Source organism: Lactuca saligna, chromosome 1 (assembly GCF_052625555.1).
Source record: "Lactuca saligna cultivar CGN05327 chromosome 1, ASM5262555v1, whole genome shotgun sequence".
Classification (NCBI taxonomy): domain Eukaryota; kingdom Viridiplantae; phylum Streptophyta; class Magnoliopsida; order Asterales; family Asteraceae; genus Lactuca; species Lactuca saligna.
In genome coordinates this window covers 31,390,448-31,410,650 of record NC_136417.1, presented here as the reverse complement: position 1 = coordinate 31,410,650, position 20,203 = coordinate 31,390,448, and the positions used below count along the sequence as shown (strand labels likewise).

Below are 20,203 nucleotides of genomic sequence, written 5' to 3'. Positions count from 1 at the left end.
AAAGCAAATTGAAGTTCCAATCAAAACCAGCTACATTGTGTCCAGACCTGATTTCCCTAACTTAGAACAAGATATAGAGTAAAGGAAAAGAATAATAAAATAAGAATTAATACATTGAATTCATATTTGATAAACAAATAACTACAATTATCACATTAACATGAATAATATTATATATAGATCAATGTTTGATAATAAAAACATACTTCAAACCTTTTGTTTCATAAAACTTATAGCAGTATCTGATTAAACATAAATTACAAAAAAAAAAAAAAAAAAAGGCTGATGCTAACCTAGTAACCAAAGATTGTTGTTTTGGCTAATGTAAGATAAAAAAAACCAGACCTGAATTCATTTCATTTAGACATTTTATGGAACACTCAATATGCACATACTTGTCCAAGAAAAAGATCTGTGCAAGTGACTAAATGACGATGAAAATGTGAAAAGAAACGATTAAATACCTTGAAAATCATATAAACTTCATTGTTCTTGAACACTTCAACTCCAAAAATAACGAACCATTGAAGGAATTTCTTCCACTATTGAACCTGATTTCGAAATTTTGATTCCTTCTAAATTAGGAATCGATTATCAGTCTATTTTAAATAGATATTTTTCTAGCGATTTGATTAGGATTTTAATTGATTCAAAGTAGCGGTACTAGAGGACAAAATTGGTAGTTTACATTCCTCGCTGAAAGGAGTGAAATAATACAGGGGTAGCCGAAATGAAAAAGACGCATTTTCAAGGAATGACATTCCTTCTTTAATACAAGTTTCATTTCCAATAGCCAACCATGGGTTGAATGTTAGGCTATGGGTAGTGGTCACACCCATCCTACCGGAAAAATGTTGCCACATGTTCATCATGTTAGCTTCACACTCAACCCATTACCAACGCACTAAAGATTGGAAATGGTTACCACTCCACATTATTTAAATTTTTTTTTTTTTTAATTTTAAAACATTAGATTAAATAAAAAAATATTATTATAAACTTAAGTAATCATTTTACTAATTAAAAAATCAAATAAACATATTATTAATTTTTAAAATTAAATAAACATTATTATAATTATATGTAGTTAATGGTTTAACTTAATTCAAATAAAAGTGAAAGGATATAATACGATTAAATGATAGAATCTCAAGGACTAAATTCGTAACTTCCATTAAAACATATCTAATGTCCACCCGTTTAGGGTTGGTTGTCTTCTTCACCCGATTTTTGGAAAACGTGTATATCCCCCACTTTTATTTTTTTTTTTTTTTTTTCTACTTTGATGATTAAAAGAAAAACCAACAAAATTAAGGGGCACCAACAAAATTAAGGGGCAAAGGGTCAAAAAAGAAGCAAGCCAATAGGAAGCTCCATCTTCTCCCGTCTCCGGAGCCACATCGCGCGCACCCAGTGGCGGATCTAACCTAAAACTCAAGTGGGGTGCACTGTTGACCGTTGACCCAGTCTCTTTACCAATCTAATGGTAGTAAAAACATGATAAAAGAGCGACTATATTTAAGAAAGATGAAAGAAGAGGGGTTATATTGGTGAAGATTAAACAGAAAAAAATAAGCTGCTATGCTTTTGAGCATTCAAATGAGAGGTAAGTGGGTGCATATGAATTTTCAGTGGGGATCATGCACTTGAAAATTTTCTATTTTTTATTTTTTTATGTATATAATTGGTGGGAACTACATTTAAGTGGGGTCCATGCACCCAACTAGTAATGCATTGGCTCCGCCACTGCGCGCACCCCACCGGACTTGGGAACAGTGTTTACGTGTGGGGAGACGTGCCACCACAGCCCAAGACGCATGAAAACGCTCCCATACCGGGTAACCTTAATGCTACAGAATCTAATCCCTGAATATATGCATGAGCAAGGTTTTGAAAACCAGACCGAACATCAAACCGGTAATCTTATCGCTTCGATGGTTCAACTGGAGACCGGTCAAAAAAACCGGATATATATATATATATATATATATATATATATATATATATATATATATATATATATATATATATTAAAAAAACTATTATTAACTATTATCCTAAATAATTAAGATGACGATATGAATAATGTTGATAATTATATTTCAAAAATATATTCTTGCCCATTTTATAACATGTAGCTTCTTGGGGAAATGGTTAAGTTGTTAAGGATATCTGAAATAAAGTGAAGTCCCTGTTTCGAAACTTGTCTTCACATGTTGTTATTTTAATTTGCTAGCAATTTCTTCTATCTCACATCGATCACTTGATAAAACCTACACCCATTTAATCTTCTATAAAAGGATTGTCAATTTCCTTTTACGTCTAAACTAGGAGTTGTCCCACATTGCTGGTTTGATCCTCCATATAATGATAGTGATTGGACAAGGGGCCAATAGTTAAAGAAAAACCGGTTACTTAGCAGTTTCGACCTCACCGATTTAACACGTTTTAAACGAACCGTCCGGTTTAACACTGGTTCAAAAACAAACGGTTTTCGGTCTAAAAAAACCGGCTGGTCCGAAGCGGTTTTCAAAACCATATGCATGAGATAGAGGGAGAGAGAGAGGTGTTACCTTAACAAAGGGAACTTACCATATATTAGGATCCTAGTTTATCTATTATATAATTACAATATTTTATTATATAATTACAATATTTTAGTTGCAACACATTAAGTGCCTTTAATTCAAGTAATGGCTTTGCTGTTCCACCAAAGTTTTGTGAATACAAGTTTTCTGTGACGAATTGATCTTTCTTGATATGTTAGAGTTTTTTTTTTTTTTTTTTTACTCTTTAAGTTTTAGAAGAAAATAATGGTTGAACATTGTATTATATCATATTTGCTAATATAGTATGAGAAACTGAAATTAAGAGTGTGTTCATGTAATATTATTGGAATAATCAATGTTATAATGTAATATGTTTCTTCTTTATGTTCTGCTTCATAGATGCACTGATCATTGGCTAATATAGTATATAGTAACAATAAAAGATTTTGTTTCAAGGATGAAAAGTCTCAAAACAAGAAGTAGAGGGACCTGTTTTACCACATATTGAATATATTCATCCGAAATATGGATTTGGATTACGACGAGGGTTTGGTTTGTTATGAAGATAGTCGAGAATCACATGAACATCATACAAAAACCAAAATCTGATTTAGGAGAGAAATAACAGCGAAAGTAAAGTGCCGAAGTCAGTTCATTGTATGGAGATGTAGGTAAATTTATCTTCTAAATTGTCAGTTCATTAATAAATGTTAAATTTTATACGTTGATTAATGGTGGAATCAAAAGTTGAAAAATCAAAATTCCCTACTTTGATTGCATATTAAGAAAACTTGGAATTTGTACAACGAAACTTTTCAGTATAACTAGCACCAAACAACGAAACCCCTCATGTTTCAATTATATCTTTGATACAAATTTTACAGCCCCGAAAGAAGCGCATAATCAGTCTTAAGAACATTTTACACTCTATAATCATTTTTATAAAAAGTCCATATAATCAACTTCTTGTAATCATTTTTTTCGGAAAACAATGCAATTTCAATCAATAAAAACATTTCAAACATTAATTAGGGTTGTCTAAATGGTAAAATAGAGTGTCTTATTAGCCAACTTATTTTTTTTTTTAATTATGCTACTTGAAAGAAGTACCTTGGAAGCACCTTTGCTTTTTATAGCATCTACAATCCATGGTACAATCATAAATCCTACTATTGTGAGATGGCAATTAATATTGAACTTTTATACAAATATAAAGTTCACTGATTTTTAAATAAATGTTTTAAATATATTTGTGTGTTGCTTCTGCTCTAGAATTTTGAAGTAAATATGATTTATTTATCATTTTAAACCATAACTAAAGTTGATATAATTTTATTTGCATATTCTTGCTTTTTAATACCTACTTAAGATAATATGAAGATATGAAGATAATGTTTATTTGAATGTATATGTATCTTAGTATCTCTTTAATTATATATCCTCATATATCATGTATGCTTTTTTTAAATGACTATATGGATCTTTGTTTAAGATCGTTACAAAATTGTTGTATAGATTTGAAAGAATCTTTTGGTAGGTAGTTCTTTGCAAAAATGGAAAAGCCTTTGTAAATACAAAAAGAGTGTTATGAAATAGTCCATAAGAATGTTCACATAGATTTTTGTATAACATAATAACTAATAATACTATATATATTATCAGTACTTCCAGCGCAATGGCGATGAATTAGTCAATTAGGGGGATGTTTAATAGTTCTTTTGCTATTAGTTTTATTTTTCTTCTTCTCCTGTTCTGTGAACGATAAATAGTTTTTTCCAACCATCATTATCTCGTGCAATGCAGCGGAAAAGAATAATTATGGGCGGTGTTTACTAGTTTTTTTGCTATTTTTTTGGGCGCACGATAAATAGTTTTTTCCAATCAATAGTAACCGTCCAATGCAACAACATCGACTAATGATTGATGGACATCTATTAGTTTTTATCAACAGATTGTTTTGAGTTAAAACAAATGTGTTCCTATTTTTGATTAAAAAGAGAAATACTTTGTAGCTTTTCGTTAAAAAATAAAAATTCTGTCATATTTTGTTAAAAAGAAAAGTAAGTTTACAGTTTCATGTTAGCACGGAAGTATATTGTTACTTTGGGAAAAAAAAAGAGCATCATCTTGATCTTGTATTAATACATTATTCAACCTACAAAAACAATAGATATATTACACTACATTAAAATTAAGGAATATTATTATCATTGTCTTTTATTTTACCATGCACAACAACACTCAATATCAACAGTAAGGCCACAATGAGCTCCAAAATATTATCACCATGCACAAGAACACTCAACATCAACAGTAAGGCCACAATGAGCTGCAAAAAAATATTATCAACCTGTTGCACCATCGATTACAAAATCTCATTGTTATAATAATAACAAATCATATTTGGCACACTTGTCATCTCAATATCTATTGTTAAATTGCTTTTCCTGCTTAATGTTTTGTTAAATCAAATTATCCTTTTACCATTATATCCCTTACATGTTTCTTGCATCTAACTTGCAACCAAATTAAATTAATTGCCATAAATTTAGGAGTTTGTTAATACATTCACAAGGTAAATTCAAATCATCCCTCTTTAATCTATTCCAAATAAAATTATCTTTATGCCCCTCAGCCTTAAAATCTGCAAAAAAAAAAAAGAAGAAGAAAAGAAAAAAAAGTCGAACAAATATCAATACTCATTAGTTATGATTTGAATTCAAAGTTAACAATTAAGACCTCTAATTCAACCATCATATTATGATATTAAATTACACTCAAACAATAAAAAAATCTCTTTATTCATATTATACTGTCATCCTCCATTTTTCATCATGATATTACAAAATAGTAATCTGAGCATATTATTTAAACTCTATATCAAGATTGCAACCATATAATTAAGCCATCAATTTAACATATTATATACAATCAAATGTAAAAATACACATATTTATCCCCAATGTAACCTTATAAAGGTTTTTTTAGGCAATACAATATTATTTTTTTATTATATGTTGTTAAATCAGCAAACGTGATGGTTTTTTACAAGATTTTAATATTTTCAAATTATAATCAAATATTGCCAAACTATTAATATCAATACTCAAATTTGATTCATACCTTTCACTCTATTTACATAAAACTTCTTGTATAATCTTCATCACATAGAAAAATAACTCTACGCATTCAAAATAAAAAGTGCAAACAACTCATTTTTCTCATTATCTTTCATTGAATTCGAATAGAATGCTAGTATTTTTTATTAACATTTTGCTTATATATATATATATATTACTTCTTATTGTAACGTCCAAAAAATAAGACCAAATAATTTTCATTTTAAAATTAATAAACCAATATCCTCAAAACATCATCATAAAAATCCATATAAAACAAACCTATCAATCGACATATCATATCAGAGTAAATCACAAAATGCAGAACGTACCTCACGAACACAAGTGGGTAATATGAAGATTTAATGACATCTATTTTTGTTTTGTCTACCTCTAGACCCTTAGAAAACATAATATGACCTAGTATGAAACCTTTGTCAACTATAAAATGACACTTTCCATAATTCAAATAAGGTTGGTCTCAATATATCTTTGCAAAATCCTTTTTAAATTACTCAAACATTTATGAAAAGAATTACCATATACAGTGAAATCATCCATGAAAACTTCAATGATTTCCTCAACATACTTCGAAAAAAATACTTACCATGCACATTTGAAAAGTGGCGGGAGCATTGCAAATTCATAAAGGCATTCCCCTATATGCAAATGTTCCGAAGGGACATGTGAAAGTGGTTTTTTCCTGATTCTCTGGTGCAATGGGTATTTGGTGAAAACCGAAATACCCATCCAAGCAACAATAGTTTGTTTTTCCCGCTAACCTTGTCAACATTTGATCAATGAAGGGAAGTGGGAAATGGTCTTTTCGGGTTGAGGAATTGATCCTTCTGTAATCTTTGCAAACTCTCCACCCGGTTGGCACACGAGTGGGACCTAATTCACATTGGTCATTCTTTGTAACGGTAATACATGTCTCCTTTGATACAATTTGGACCGGGCTTACCCACTTGCTATCCGATATAGGATAGATCATCCCCACATTCAGCAATTTCAGAATCTTTTTCTTCACAACCTCCATCATTGGAGGGTTCAAACACCTTTGAGCTTCTCAGGAAGGCTTGTAATCTTCTTCCATAAGGATCTTATGCATGCAAAGTGAAGGACTTAGCCCTTTGATATCGGCTATAATTCACCTAATAGCTTCCTTATACTCCTTCAAAGTGATGACAAGCTCTTCTTCTCCTTTTGTTGATAACTTTATGGAAATGATCATTGGTAAAGTCTCTTTCTCTTTAAGATATGCATATTTGAGATGCTCGGGTATAGTCTTAAGTTCCAATTCCGGTGATTGCACAATAAAAGGAACAAGTTTCTCATTAGGCATCAGTAATTTCAGCTTCGGAACATCAAACCTCATTTTCTTCTTCTGATCCATGCAAGATACAACTTTCGTAATCTCTTCATCAATTTTGAATTGGTTGGAAAGTTTTTCCACTCCATCCTTTTGAAGATTCCTGTCTAAAATGAGAGCTAACACATTAAGATTATATAAATCAAAACACTCTTCGGTTAATGGTTCAATGACATCCACAAAATTCAAAGATGAAATATCACTTGGATATCTCATAACATCATAAATGTTGAAATTTATCACCTTTCCATCAAATTCCATGGACAATGTAGCATCATAAACATCAATTTTTGTCATGGATGTTTTCAAAAACGGTATTCCTAGAAGAATTGAACTCAAATTTGGTGAGTCAACATCATCCATGTCAAGGACATAAAACTCTAATGGAAATACTAATTCATTCACTTGGACTAACACATCTTCTAGCACACCTTTTGGATGTAGTAAAGATCGGTTAGCTAATTGAATAATTACCCCGGTCTTCTTCAATATAGCAATATTTAATGTTTTGAAAATGGAATATGACAAAACATTGATAGAAGCTCCAAAGTCTAATATAGCTCGTGGAACATGAAGATTACCTAACTTGCAAGGAATCGTGAAAACACCCGGATCCTTACACTTTTGAGGTAATCTTTTCTATAACACTGCAGATACATTTTTACCTACTTTGACAGTTTCATTCCCTTTTAATCTTTTTTAGATGTGCATAATTCCATGAGGAATTTAGCATACCTAGGGACTTGTTTGATGGTATTAATAAGAGAAATATTTACCTCAACATTTCTAGACATCTCCATGATCTCATTGTCTCCTCTTTCATGATTTGACTTGTTTAACCTTGTGGGAAATGGAGGAGTGACTTTTACTTCAATGGGAACTTGTTTTGAAGGTGCTTTTGACTTCTTTTCTTTTTTCTCTAACTCCACATCTTCTTCTTCTTCAATCATTTTTGGACCTTCATATTCTTTGCCATTTCTCAAAGTGATGGCACATGCACTATGCTTTGGATTCTTTTCAGTTTGTGCGGGTATTTTGGCTTGTGACTCCAATTTACTCACAGAAGTGGCGAGTTGAGTCATCTGTTGCTCCAAAGCTTTGATACTTACCTTGGTCTCATTTTGAAATGTTTGAGTACTTGTGGCTAAATGCTTGACAATGTCTTCCAAAGACATTCTCGATTCGCTTGAACTACTTTCTTGTTGCATATTTTGAGGTTGGAATTGAAATTGATGAGGAGGTTGATTTGGTTGGAAATGTGGTTGATAGTTTTGTTGATGATGTATTTGATTTTGAAATGGAGGTCTAGGTTGATAAGGTGGTGGTGGCCTTGGATGAAACTTGGCATTGGGTTGGTGTTAATTTGGATTACTTCCTAGCTGAAAGTTTCCTTGCTGTTGACTAGAAAATCTCATAGCTTGAACCGGCTCTATATCTTCTTGTAACATCGGAAACATATCAATGGAGTGTCCAACTTGTGTACAGATACCACAAGGTCTAACTGCTGGTGGTTACACACCCTTGTCCTTAGCAAGCATCATCACTACTTTAGTTAACTTAGAAAGTTGACTCTGAATTTTTGGGGTAGACATTTCTTTCATTCCTCTTGGTGCATCACTGTACCATTTTTCCTCTTGAGTTGTATGCTTCGACTCTTCTACCATGTTCTTGATAAGAGCTCTGAATCTGTTGGAGTTTTATCAGCCATAGATCCACCACTTGATGCGTTGAGTAATCTTCTATCCCAAGATGACATTCCCTCACAAAAATATTGCAACAAATGATACTCTGATATCCCATGTTTTGAACACCTTGAACACAATTTCTTGAACCATTCCCAATAAGAATGCAAAGCTTCTCTTTTCAACTGTTTGATACCAATGATTTCCCTGTGTAAGGCTGAAGCTCTCACTTTTAGAAAATATTTGTCCAAAAATATCCTTGAAAGTTCATTCCGTGTTGTGATTGACCCCAATGGTAAGTCATATAACCACTCCTTGGCTGAATCTTGTAAAGCAAAAGGGAATGCCCTTAACTTTATTTAATCTTCGGTAACATCATGTGGCTTCATACCCATACAAACAAATTGAAATTCCTTAAGGAATTTATGTGGGTCTTAGTTCTCAAGACCATGGAATGAAGGTAACAAATGGACGAGTCTCGATTTAAGTTTAAAGTTGGTTATTGACTAACATATTGAGTAGCCCACTGTCTAAAGGTTTGTTCAGGTGGTGGATTTGGGGGATTTTGGTTTCCTCCATGATTGTCTCCCATGGTATGATTAGTGGTTGAAGTTTGCGTGGATGTAAAGTTTGGATTGTTATAAGTGGGTGAGGATGGTTAAGGTGACAGTGATGGAGTGTCTATTTTAGATTCAGATACACTTGAGAGGGGTATATCCTCCCAAATGTTTACAACCGGAGGGGTAGATGATGAAGAAGTCCCAGCACCCTGTTGCTTCTTACGAAGCTTGGCTTGCTTCCCTAACTTCTTTGCAGTCTTCTCTGTCTCCGAATCAATTGGCAGTGGTGTACCTGTATGGAAAGATCTAGGCATAAACAATTAGTAGCACCGTATCCCTGACAATGACTCCAATTTGTTAGGAGTGTCAAACCCAACAAATAAAGGGGTATAAATGACTCCAAAAACACTACTACGTTGCACTAAAATGTAATACAAGGTAAGTAGGATCGATCCATAGAGACACAAGACAAATGCTTATACCATTTTTGTGTAAGATACAAATGGGATCACATAAGAGTGGGGTTTATATGCAATGAATCAAATAAGCAATTGATTAAATAAATTAAATTCAAGCCATAAAGTTGGAGAGTTTAGGTTTCAAGCCACACATGACTAGAACAAAGCACACACCTAGAAATTGAAATTAAAGTCTTACAAATTGAAATCCGAACAAAATCCAAGTGTTTCCAAGTATTAATTGTCTTCCAAATCCTCTAGAAAATCGCCTCCAGAACTCCTAAAATCGACTTTTTTCTAATGGAACCGGTTTCACCTTTTTAGAAAGAATAAAAACTGCTTTAAACTTACGACCACGTTTACACGGACCGTGTAAATTAACACTGCCATTTACATGGTCAGTGTAAATACAAAAATACACTGCGTAATTTGGTTAGGCCTTCGAAATACAATTTTTAAGAGTCTTCGTTTATGCGGCCCGTGTAAACATAAGGCTTCCATTTACATGGCTGTGTAAATCTTTGTAAAGCCAAAATCTTGATTTCTTTGATATCTTTCTCCTCGGTGCTCCACAAGTCTCGAAACTTCATCTAAATCTCTTATTTATCTCCTCAAGTAAGTTCTTACCTCCAAAATTCCCTGAAATATCACAAAAGTGTGTGAATGAAATTGCCTCATGAAAAATCCCGAAAAAGATGCATAATGCATGAGTTTAAGCCTATATGCAATGCACTTTTATCGAGTAAAACTACAAAATGGATGCATGAAATGCACCTAACAACCCCAAAGAATTTTGGTGCCTTACATCCCCTAAAATCCTTGATGGAGAGAGTTTGGGCTGCAGACAAGCTAGCAACCATATTGACCATGAAGATCCGATGGCGATCCTCCATTAGCTCGATGATACCCATCCTTAATCGACCTAAACATCACCAGGGTCACATCAAGGATGCCTTTGGTAAACCCTGATGCAATAAACTCATGTAGCCTCTCATCAATCGGTTCGGTACTTGTGCCCAAACCAGATCCAGATCCTGAACCCCTACCTCGTGACGTGTCACCGCCGTACCGAAACATAACTACATAAACATTTAGCAAACACACGGGAAGGTTCACACTTTTGAGTTCCTTAGATTCATCGTGGTCTTCCTGGTCTCGGGTATAAATCATGTGTTTCTAGTAATACGGGTCTAATACTATCTTTCATACCTATTTATACCCTCGTCAAGGACTACCCCGACTCCTCCAAGTCGCTCTTCCCAACTATTACACTCCTCATACTATAAGGCTTCCTACACACCAGTACGTCTTTCAGGGATTTTCGAGGACCTCCTTCCTCACCCCTTTCTACTATCAGATGTAGAAGGAACTTCCACTAATACTATCAAACTACTGCATGAACACAATTACATACTATCAGTACTAGATAATTCTTCGAATGACAGGTCACACACTACAATGGTTGGACTCAAGCAAGAGCTATGTAATAGAGTTAAACTCATCCTTTTAAAATTATTCAATCTTAATAATATGTAACCCAACGCATTCATCTACGAGTTGGTTGGTACCAACATAATTTCCTAAAGCACAAAGCCTGCAATATTCAAGCATCAGGCAATTCAAATAAGAACATAACTTTTATAGGCCATCCTATCAAATGACTAAATGTGAATCTATAAGCTCATAAAAAATAGGCACGTAAAGGCATCTCTTCTAGCATTCTATCATGCAATTCTAAGCAGATCCTTAGCCCCTAATCTAGCATGCAATCATTATATCATAACATAAACATATAACATATGTGGGAATTTTGGGAAGAATTTCTTGGGCTCGACTGATTGCACGCATCACACCTCTTCTCTTTATTAAAATACTTCAATTAAAATGTTTTTTTTATGGAAAATCTATCAAATCCTTGATTTGAGTTTAGGCACACCCAAGAGTATGCCCAAATCCCTCAAACCAAGGCTCTGATACCAACTTGTAACGTCCCAAAAATACAGAATTTTTTTTTTAAAATTCTTTCAAAACATGCGATAATCATATCAAACTGTCAAATGTGTATTATAGCAATAGTTTATCAGAATACAAATTCCCAAAATCATGTAATGCAGAAAAAATATGGTGATGTACTGCGATCATTCAAAACATGCGATAATCATATCAAACGACCAACGTACTCACAAACCCTTCACCACTTTCAAATTGAATAATAGATTAATTTCGTAACTGGCGACATGTCGCAACATTTTTTTCCAAGCAATCCAGGTTGTTTTGTGGTTATCGAAACTTCCACCCCAAATAAATTTATTACAGATAATTTCAAGGCATTTAATCACCCCATAGGCACTTTAAAGTGCAAAAAAAAAAAAAAGTAAGCAGCAAGGCTGCCAAGCACATTCTTACAAATGATTAATCTACCACCGAAGGATAGGTTATGCGCCTTTTACAATGAGAGCTTTTTTTTGGAAATTTTCAGTGACGGGTAGATAACTCAAGTTTCTAGACATTTTGGCCCCGATCGACCACTTAAATATAAGAGAAAGGGAGGGGGCCAACACTATAATTGATCCGACAAGCCATAAATGATATATCTAAGTTGCTAACATCGATACCCATCACATTGCTTTTATAAAGATCGACTTTGACACCGGAAGCAATATGGAAACATCTAAGGGAGCAAAGAAGATTGAGAACGTTCTATTCAGACCATTTATATTAAATCGGTTTTAGACGTGTTAAAAAATTAGGAAACCCGAGTTTTATAAATTAGTTAACACGGATATTCCAACAATTCCTTCTTAAACACAAGTTTCATTTCCAATAGCCAACCAAGTAAGGATTTTTTTTCATTACATTTTAATTATTGCATTCATTTCCTGATGTGATTAGTGAATACGAAACACAAGCTAAGTTTTAATGTTATGGGAATGTAATTCCGAGTATTAAAATAATGAACAAGTATATATTTATTATATGCAGAAATATTCTCCTACTTTATTCTTCAAACCGATCTTCTTATTATTTTTAGATGATGTTAACTTGATAAGTGTCATAAAAATTAATTAATTTAAATGTGACAATCTTAAGTAAGTAAAAAAATCGTAGTAGAAAAGAAACAGAAGGATATATTTGATGTGAGAGAGAGAGAGAGAGAGAGAGAGGAAACTTACAATTCAGGGATCCTAGTATATCTACTCCATTTATAATGTATATCTACTATATATTTACAATATTACTATCGAATGTAATGGTTTTTTAAACATGTTGCTGAGATTGGGTGAATGTGGTATATTTGGTACTTCAATTCATGGTTCGGTTTTTTATTTGATTTTCCATTTCTTTACTTTATTATACTCTACGTTTAATTTAGAGGACAACGGTGGTTATATATGGTATCATCAATCAAGTTGTCTTTGTTAATATAGTTTGACAAACTGAATATTGGAATAACCATTCTGTAATACTCTATGTCTATACAAATGCGCATGGAAAATATATTTTGTTTTTCTTATTGGTTGGCTTCCTCTTTCGTACACCCTGCACTGATGTCAAAACTATTGCTTCTGATCATTTAATTGAATAGGTTCCCTCTTACGTTCACGTTCTGATTCGTAGAAGCAATGATCTGATTGTCTTATATAGTAATAATAAAAAATTTTGTTTATAGGATGAACAGTGTCAAAATATGAAGTAGAGGGACCTGTTTTGCCAGGTGTTGAATATATTTGAAATCTGGATTTGGATTACGACGAGGGTTCGGTTTGTTACCAATCGAGCCGAGAATCACGTCGAAGATCGTACAAAAACTGGTGACTCGACCCCATATGCAACCGTTCTTCCTCTCTATAGAGCAAAACAAAAATCTAATTTAGAAAACTCGAGAGAAATAGAAGCCAAAGCATGTGTTAGTTCGTTGTTTGTTAATGAAGGTAAATTATTCTGTTATCTTTTAAAATTATCAGTTCATTTGTAAGTGTTAAACGTTCTCACGTTGAATGGGGGAATCAAAAGTTGAAATAGCAAAGATATATTGGAAGTTGCACAAGCACTACTAGAAAAATGGGTGGTTTCCTACAAGGAATATTGTTGGTATTTTGTAGGAAATAAAGTTTAGCTACAAAGTTCCTACGAAAAGTTGTTGTTGGAAAAAGGGCTGTGGGAAATAAGATTCCTACAAACTTCCAACAAAAAGTCTGACACATTTCCTACAAAATATTTCGTAGGAAACTCCAACAAATTTCCAACAAAATGCCAACAAAGTTTCCCTAGCCCCATGGCAGCTTTTTTTCCGACAGAATTCCTACATATCTTGTTTCCAACAGAATTGCTACAAACTTTTCCTACAAATTTCCAACAAACTTCCTTTTTAGAAAAAATAAATTCGATGTTTTTTTTCTGTAGGTATTATGTTGCAGTTTTTTTTTTTGTTTTTGTTTTTTTATTTTAAATACTATAAATTAACAATATTAATGAAATTCTAAATAATGCCATTTCTACATAAATTATATAATAAACTATAAATCAAATACAAATTCTTCAAATATGCACTTTAAACCACAATAATAACAAACACAAATAATTCAATATAAATCCAAAATGGTAACTACTATTCAATACCTCAAACATGATAGTAATTACTAAATATCCACAAAACCAATACTTCATCCGGATGATAGTTACCATCTACTACTTCACCAAAACAATTACATTTTTGTACTTCACCAACATGCTTAATAAAATATTCCAAACAAAACTAACATCGGTCTTCAGGAGGGTTACCAAATCGTCTCATTAGTTGAGCCAATTGTTGTTCCATCATTTCTTGTTTTTGTTGCATCAAAACTCTTTCCCTCTCCACATTTTCAAGTTGGTTTCGTAGCTCCTTAACCTAAAAACAAACATATAATTAACAAACAAACAATATATCAACATTCTTTATCCATTATAGAAACATACCAAAAATTTATTCCATAATAGCAATGTACTTTAATTGTTACCAATATAGGTCTTTTACTTATTTTTTATCCATAATATCAACACACTTTATTTTAACAAAATTCTAACAACGAATTATTTATTTATGGGCTGTTTTCATTCATAATAGTAACGTACTTTATTATAACAACATTCTTCATAATAACAAGATACTTTATTTTTCATTAATAATTGCAACATAATACTCAGTTTAAGTTTCTTGGCTGTTTTGAAATAAATATATTAGGGACCGTTTTCATGTCTCACAAAGTGTTTAATTATAGTAATGTACTTTCTTTATCTATAATATAAACAATATATTTATTAAGGAAATATACCTCCTGTTGAGACCCACAATAGGACGACGAACACCCCGCACCAACAGATGATTTCCCATTGAACAAAGAGTTTATATCTGAAGATCCAACTCCATAGATATAACTACTCCTCGAAGCACCACTTATCTCCCTTTGGGTTTTAGCCCACAATTCAGCATCATCAATCGGGTGATCAACCAAATCATCCCCATACTTCTCAAGCAAGGCTCGAGAGTACGCTTCCTACAAGGAAATAAAACACAACTATTATTGTAATAAAAGTTGGGACAAAAAAATATATATATAAAGATATCTTACATAAGCTTCCCTTGCTCTCTCAGTGCAAAACTGCTTTCCCTCAACATCTCCATCAAAATATTTCTTCTTTGATGTTTTATCTAGATGAGTGATCAAGAACAACTCCAAAAATGTGGGTGGTCGTCCCTTTTTTGCTATCTACAAGTATAAACGATGTAATTTATGTTAAACGAAGAAGATATTACTAAAATTTATTTGATATGAATACTTACGAATCTAATGCGGTGCTCATCATAACTAATACTACCCCCAGTATGTCTTGCTATTTTCCCACCACTATCAGCGGTATTGCGGTTACTCTTCGCGCTTGCAGATCTTTTCAGCCACGCATCCGTGTTCCATTCCTTTAAAGAGTAGTATATGTATAATAATATGAAAAGAAATAAACAATTAAAAAAAAGTATTATCATGCTTACCCTACACAAATCCTTCCACCTCTGAGATTGCATCCCATTGGGTACAAAATTTTGCATGATATTATAGTCTTTATTATCCGGTGAGATATCATGTCCAGCAGCTCTAGCCATATCTGCTGATCTATTCCTAAATGTACCCATGAGGTCTCTGTATCGATCTTGGACGATAAACTCAAAGTTTTCCCTAACTTTTTCATCCTCTCTAAAATCCCAATCATAAAGTGTCTGTAAAAATGAAAAACTATAAGTTAAAAGTGTAAATTTAAAACGAATGATTGTAAGATATACAAATAATTAATCCATGTTAAAATTGAAAACACTCGACTTAATATAACACCTTGAATTTAATCCAAATATGTTCGATCACTTCTTTAGGGATTTCTTTAAAACTTATCCAAGAGCCTTCTATATATTGATCTATCAGCCGCCTAACCGCCCGCACCACATCATATCTCCCAAATCTACAATGTTGAAAGAGTCCAGTAAGTATAAATATAACATACAAATTAACATAAATTTAGTTGTAAATTTAAGTGATCTAAAGACATACTTTTTCCCTATGCAAGAGATAAATCGACTCTGAGAGGTACCATAAGCAGGTATGTCCGTGTTATTTGAACCCTATGCAAGAGATAACTCACCATGTGCAGACCATTGATAATAGTTGGGCATGAAACCATTTTGACATATATCAAATTCAACCATCTGTCTCGACTTGTAATTCCAATTTTTGCAAACTGAACACGGGCATCTAATTTCGGAAACTACTAACCCGTTTCTTAGAGTTCTATATTTGACGACTGTGACATTGGTAAATGCATAATCCAAGAATTGCTTGACATAGAATTGAAATTCTGGATTAAAAATCTGATTACTATCGACTCTCATTGTGTACATCCATTCTCTATTTGGCCCCATTATCGATATGTAATTCTAATATATTGCAAATGTTAGAATGTAACATATCATCACAATAATTAATCCATCAATAAATTAAAGCTTTTAATTACTTCCAGTTTGAATGCTTTCTATATAAAGCTTTAAATTACTAGTATTGGATGTTGTTCCAACTCTAGTTTTCTTTTACAGAAATGGATAGAAAAATAGTTACATTTACAGAAATAGATTCATAAACACAGGATTCATACATAATTGTGAAAATAAAAGATTTTTAAATTGTAAATACAAGATTTATATATAATTGTGAAAGTTATAGATTATTAAAGGAAACAGGTCTAGATATGTTCATATACATACATACTGAAACATATAAGCACAAACAAGCACAAATAAGCACAAACAAACAGAAATATGTACAAATTGATACATATAGATGAAACAATTTGTACAAATAAGATTGTGAAGATGGTGATACATAATAGACACTAAGACGAACTTAGATTCAAACATACATTCTGATTTGTAAATTAGTTGGGTTAGGGGCGGAGGTGGTAGCTAGCAACTGACCTGAACTAACCGACGACGGAAACAAGTGGTGGTCTAGAAGTTATTGGCTGCGGCAACGGAGACAGCGCCGGCGTGAAGTGGCTGTGATTGTCGTTTGATGCAGCAACGGTGGGAAGAAACGCCTGCAACTGAGACACCGCCGGCATAAAGTGACTGTGATGGTGGTTTATCGCAGCAACGGTTGTGTTGTGGGGAAAATCGGCGGTGGCTAGAGGTGATTTGGGGAGACGCCGACCATGGTTTGGGGAGAATGGCCGATTCTTTGTTTTCTATAAGACTGAAGTAAGAAAGGCTAGGTAAAAGAAAAGAGGAAGGGTAAAAGAGGAAGAAGTAAGTATTTGGAGTTTGTGGGAATTTCGTCGGAACTTTCCGACAAATTTCCAACGAAAGCAAAAGAAAAAAATATAAATATTATATATTAACTTTGGAGTGTGATTCCGTGTGGGTGATGCATCTTTCCGTTTAAGATTAAAAACACTTTTCAAATATTATATATATATATATATATATATATATATAATATTATACTATATGGTGACATAAATATGATTATTAGATTTATTATTAATAGTTTTATTATTATAATTATTACTATATAAACTTATAACTATTAATAACTTGATTATTTTTTATATTTTTTTATTATTAGCATGTGTACATATGTCGTATGTCTAGTTAATTTTAGTTATACATATGGTAAACTTAATATTAATAACAATGATAATAATAATATAATTATAGTAAGCCTAATTTTAATAAAACAATATAGTTATATATTAAAAATATTAATAAAAATAAATTTGATAAGAAAATAATAACAATAACAATAAAAAATAATAATATTATTTGTTATATTTACATTAATAATAAAATAAAATAATAATAATTATATTTATATTAATAATAATATGAATTTTTAATTATTATATTTATTAAAATGATAATATTAAAAAAAAGGAGGGAAGGCAAAACAAAGAGGGAAAATCAAGAGGGAAAATCAAAAAGAAAAGATGGGAAAAAACTTTCATTCCCGCTGTTATATTTCCTACCAAGTTCCAACAGAGTTTTTAATTTTAAATATTAATTAATTGTTCGTTGCTATTTTGTAGGAAACTTCCAACGGGCTTCCAACAGACTCTGTATAGTATCTAATTCCATAGGGGTTTTGTTGGATTTTTGTTAGATTCTACTTTTGTTGTAAGGGTGTAGGAAATTAGATGGAAATTTCCAACAAAACAAAATCGTTGGAAATTTTTGGTAGCTAAATCCAAATATTCTAGTAGTGAAGGAAACCTTTCAGTATAACTAGCACCTAACGATAAACCCTTTCATGTTTCAAAACTTCTTTTAGAATTTAATATTACGCATTCAATAGTATCTCTGATACAAATTTTACAGGGCACAAAGAAGCGCATCAGTCGTAAGAACATGGCTAGCAGTTCACAGTCTGATGCACACAACACTTTAGATGAAGATAAATGTGTAGATGTAGATGATTTCTACTTCTCAGCTCTCTATGACGCCGATGGTGATATCTTCCCGATCTCCGATGAGAATTACGCCCAGGAACTACAACTTCAAGAGGCTCTAATATCTTCCGTATCCAAAACAAATGCATCATCTTCATCACAAAATGTTGCATCATCATCATCATCATCATCGTCATCACAAAAATTTGAATCATCATCATTATCGCAAAACTCACAAACAGAAGCATCGTCCTCGGTAATTCTTGAAACATCCCAACCTCCAAATATCTTAAAGAGGAAGCAACCAATGGAGACATCTGAAGAAGCCCAATTACCCGAGAGCTTTTGTGGCATTTGTATGGACACAAAAGCTCATTCAGAGATGTTTTCAAATTCAAAGGTTTGTGGGCATCAGTTCTGCTCTGATTGCATACGCGAACATGTATCTGTGAAGATTAAAGAAAACATGGCGGAGGTGAAGTGTCCTGACCCAAAATGCAAACGGCTAATAGGACCAGAACTTTGTGGATCCATCGTCCCAAAAGAAGTACTTGAAAGATGGGAAGACGCCTTGTGCGAGTCTTTGATCCTGGGTACTCAGAAATTCTACTGCCCGTTTAAAGATTGCTCAGCCATGTTGGTGGATGATGGTGGAGAAGCTGTGACATCGTCGGAATGCCCAAACTGCCACAGATTGTTCTGTGCGCAGTGTAAGGTGGCATGGCATTCAGACATGGATTGCAACGAGTTTAAGAGCCTAAGCAAGGATGAGAGAAATCCAGAGGATCTAATGTTGATGCAGCTTGCCAAGAACAAACAATGGAAGAGGTGCCCAAGGTGCAATTATATTGTGGAAAAACGAGAGGGCTGCCATCACATTTCTTGCAGGTTAATATTATGAATTGTGCTTTAGGTTGTGATTTTGAAGAAGATTATTTATGTTACTGATCGACTTGTCTCTTTTTGCAGATGTGGACAGCATTTTTGTTATGGATGTGGGAAGGAACATGTTGGAAGCCATGCTTGTAATGTTTGATATCAGTGACACTTCTACTAAAAGTGATTTATTTATCATTTTAAATCATGGCTAAAGTGATACATTCTGTTAGCACATTCTTGGTTTTTGATTTAAAATTTTCAATAGTTCTTAAGATAATATAAAGGTACGAATGAAATATTTATTTTAACGCGCGCATGTTTATATATATATATATATATATATATATATATATATATATATATATATATATATATATATATATATCTTTACTATCTTATAAAAGAAATCTAACTATTTCTATAATAGATTGATTATAATAATAAATTTTTTTAAGACGTCCAAATGATGAAGCTGATAGTACAATTAATCATTAATAAAATAATATTAAATTTTAACCATATTTTGAATTCAAATATTTATCATCAAATCTCCTTATATTTCTCAACAATTTGATATGGTTCCCTCAAATCTCGGATTCATTCAAATTTTGAACCCTTTT

General features: G+C 32.6%; 3 protein-coding genes across 5 annotated transcripts; 1 reads left to right on the top strand and 2 right to left on the bottom strand.

The window, feature by feature from the left end:
* Positions 1-6,818: 6,818 nt before the first annotated feature.
* LOC145004467 (uncharacterized) lies at positions 6,819-8,215 on the bottom strand. Its single transcript, XM_078963402.1, has 2 exons — positions 7,817-8,215; positions 6,819-7,679 (listed from the first exon to the last, which is right to left on the bottom strand). Exons 1-2 carry the CDS (start codon positions 8,213-8,215, stop codon positions 6,819-6,821), a joined length of 1,260 nt encoding a protein of 419 aa, XP_078819528.1.
* A 6,091-nt stretch (positions 8,216-14,306) lies between these two features.
* Positions 14,307-17,556, bottom strand: LOC145031218 (uncharacterized). 3 transcript variants are annotated; one of them, XM_078979739.1, is made up of 8 exons: positions 17,236-17,556; positions 16,319-16,701; positions 16,106-16,229; positions 15,769-15,993; positions 15,565-15,696; positions 15,353-15,490; positions 15,056-15,277; positions 14,307-14,631 (listed from the first exon to the last, which is right to left on the bottom strand). In XM_078979739.1, the coding sequence occupies exons 4-8, from the start codon at positions 15,907-15,909 to the stop codon at positions 14,497-14,499; spliced, it is 768 nt and encodes a 255-aa protein (XP_078835865.1). In that variant the 5' UTR covers positions 15,910-15,993; positions 16,106-16,229; positions 16,319-16,701; positions 17,236-17,556; the 3' UTR covers positions 14,307-14,496. The 3 variants fall into 3 exon arrangements, with proteins under 3 accessions (XP_078835865.1, XP_078835874.1, XP_078835859.1); XM_078979748.1 differs by having other exon boundaries at positions 16,319-16,389; XM_078979733.1 differs by lacking the exon at positions 16,319-16,701.
* Positions 17,557-18,663: 1,107 nt separating this feature from the next.
* LOC145004460 (E3 ubiquitin-protein ligase RSL1-like) lies at positions 18,664-19,750 on the top strand. The gene is made up of 2 exons (XM_078963390.1): positions 18,664-19,592; positions 19,674-19,750. Exons 1-2 carry the CDS (start codon positions 18,664-18,666, stop codon positions 19,738-19,740), a joined length of 996 nt encoding a protein of 331 aa, XP_078819516.1. The 3' UTR covers positions 19,741-19,750.
* The last annotated feature ends 453 nt before the right edge of the window (positions 19,751-20,203 follow it).

Bases quoted from the DNA above. Each gene is read 5' to 3' on its own strand.
- LOC145004467 (XM_078963402.1), bottom strand. From the start codon at position 8,215: ATGTCTTTGGAAGACATTGTCAAGCATTTAGCCACAAGTACTCAAACA. The intron at 7,680-7,816 runs GTAAATATTTCT...GCAGTGTTATAG, and splicing joins AGATGTCTAGAAATGTTGAG to AAAAGATTACCTCAAAAGTG.
- LOC145031218 (XM_078979739.1), bottom strand. From the start codon at position 15,909: ATGGGTACATTTAGGAATAGATCAGCAGATATGGCTAGAGCTGCTGGA. The intron at 15,697-15,768 runs GTAAGCATGATA...TACTCTTTAAAG, and splicing joins GGTGGAAGGATTTGTGTAGG to GAATGGAACACGGATGCGTG. The intron at 15,491-15,564 runs GTAAGTATTCAT...TTATACTTGTAG, and splicing joins ATGAGCACCGCATTAGATTC to ATAGCAAAAAAGGGACGACC.
- LOC145004460 (XM_078963390.1), top strand. From the start codon at position 18,664: ATGGCTAGCAGTTCACAGTCTGATGCACACAACACTTTAGATGAAGAT. The intron at 19,593-19,673 runs GTTAATATTATG...CTCTTTTTGCAG, and splicing joins TGCCATCACATTTCTTGCAG to ATGTGGACAGCATTTTTGTT.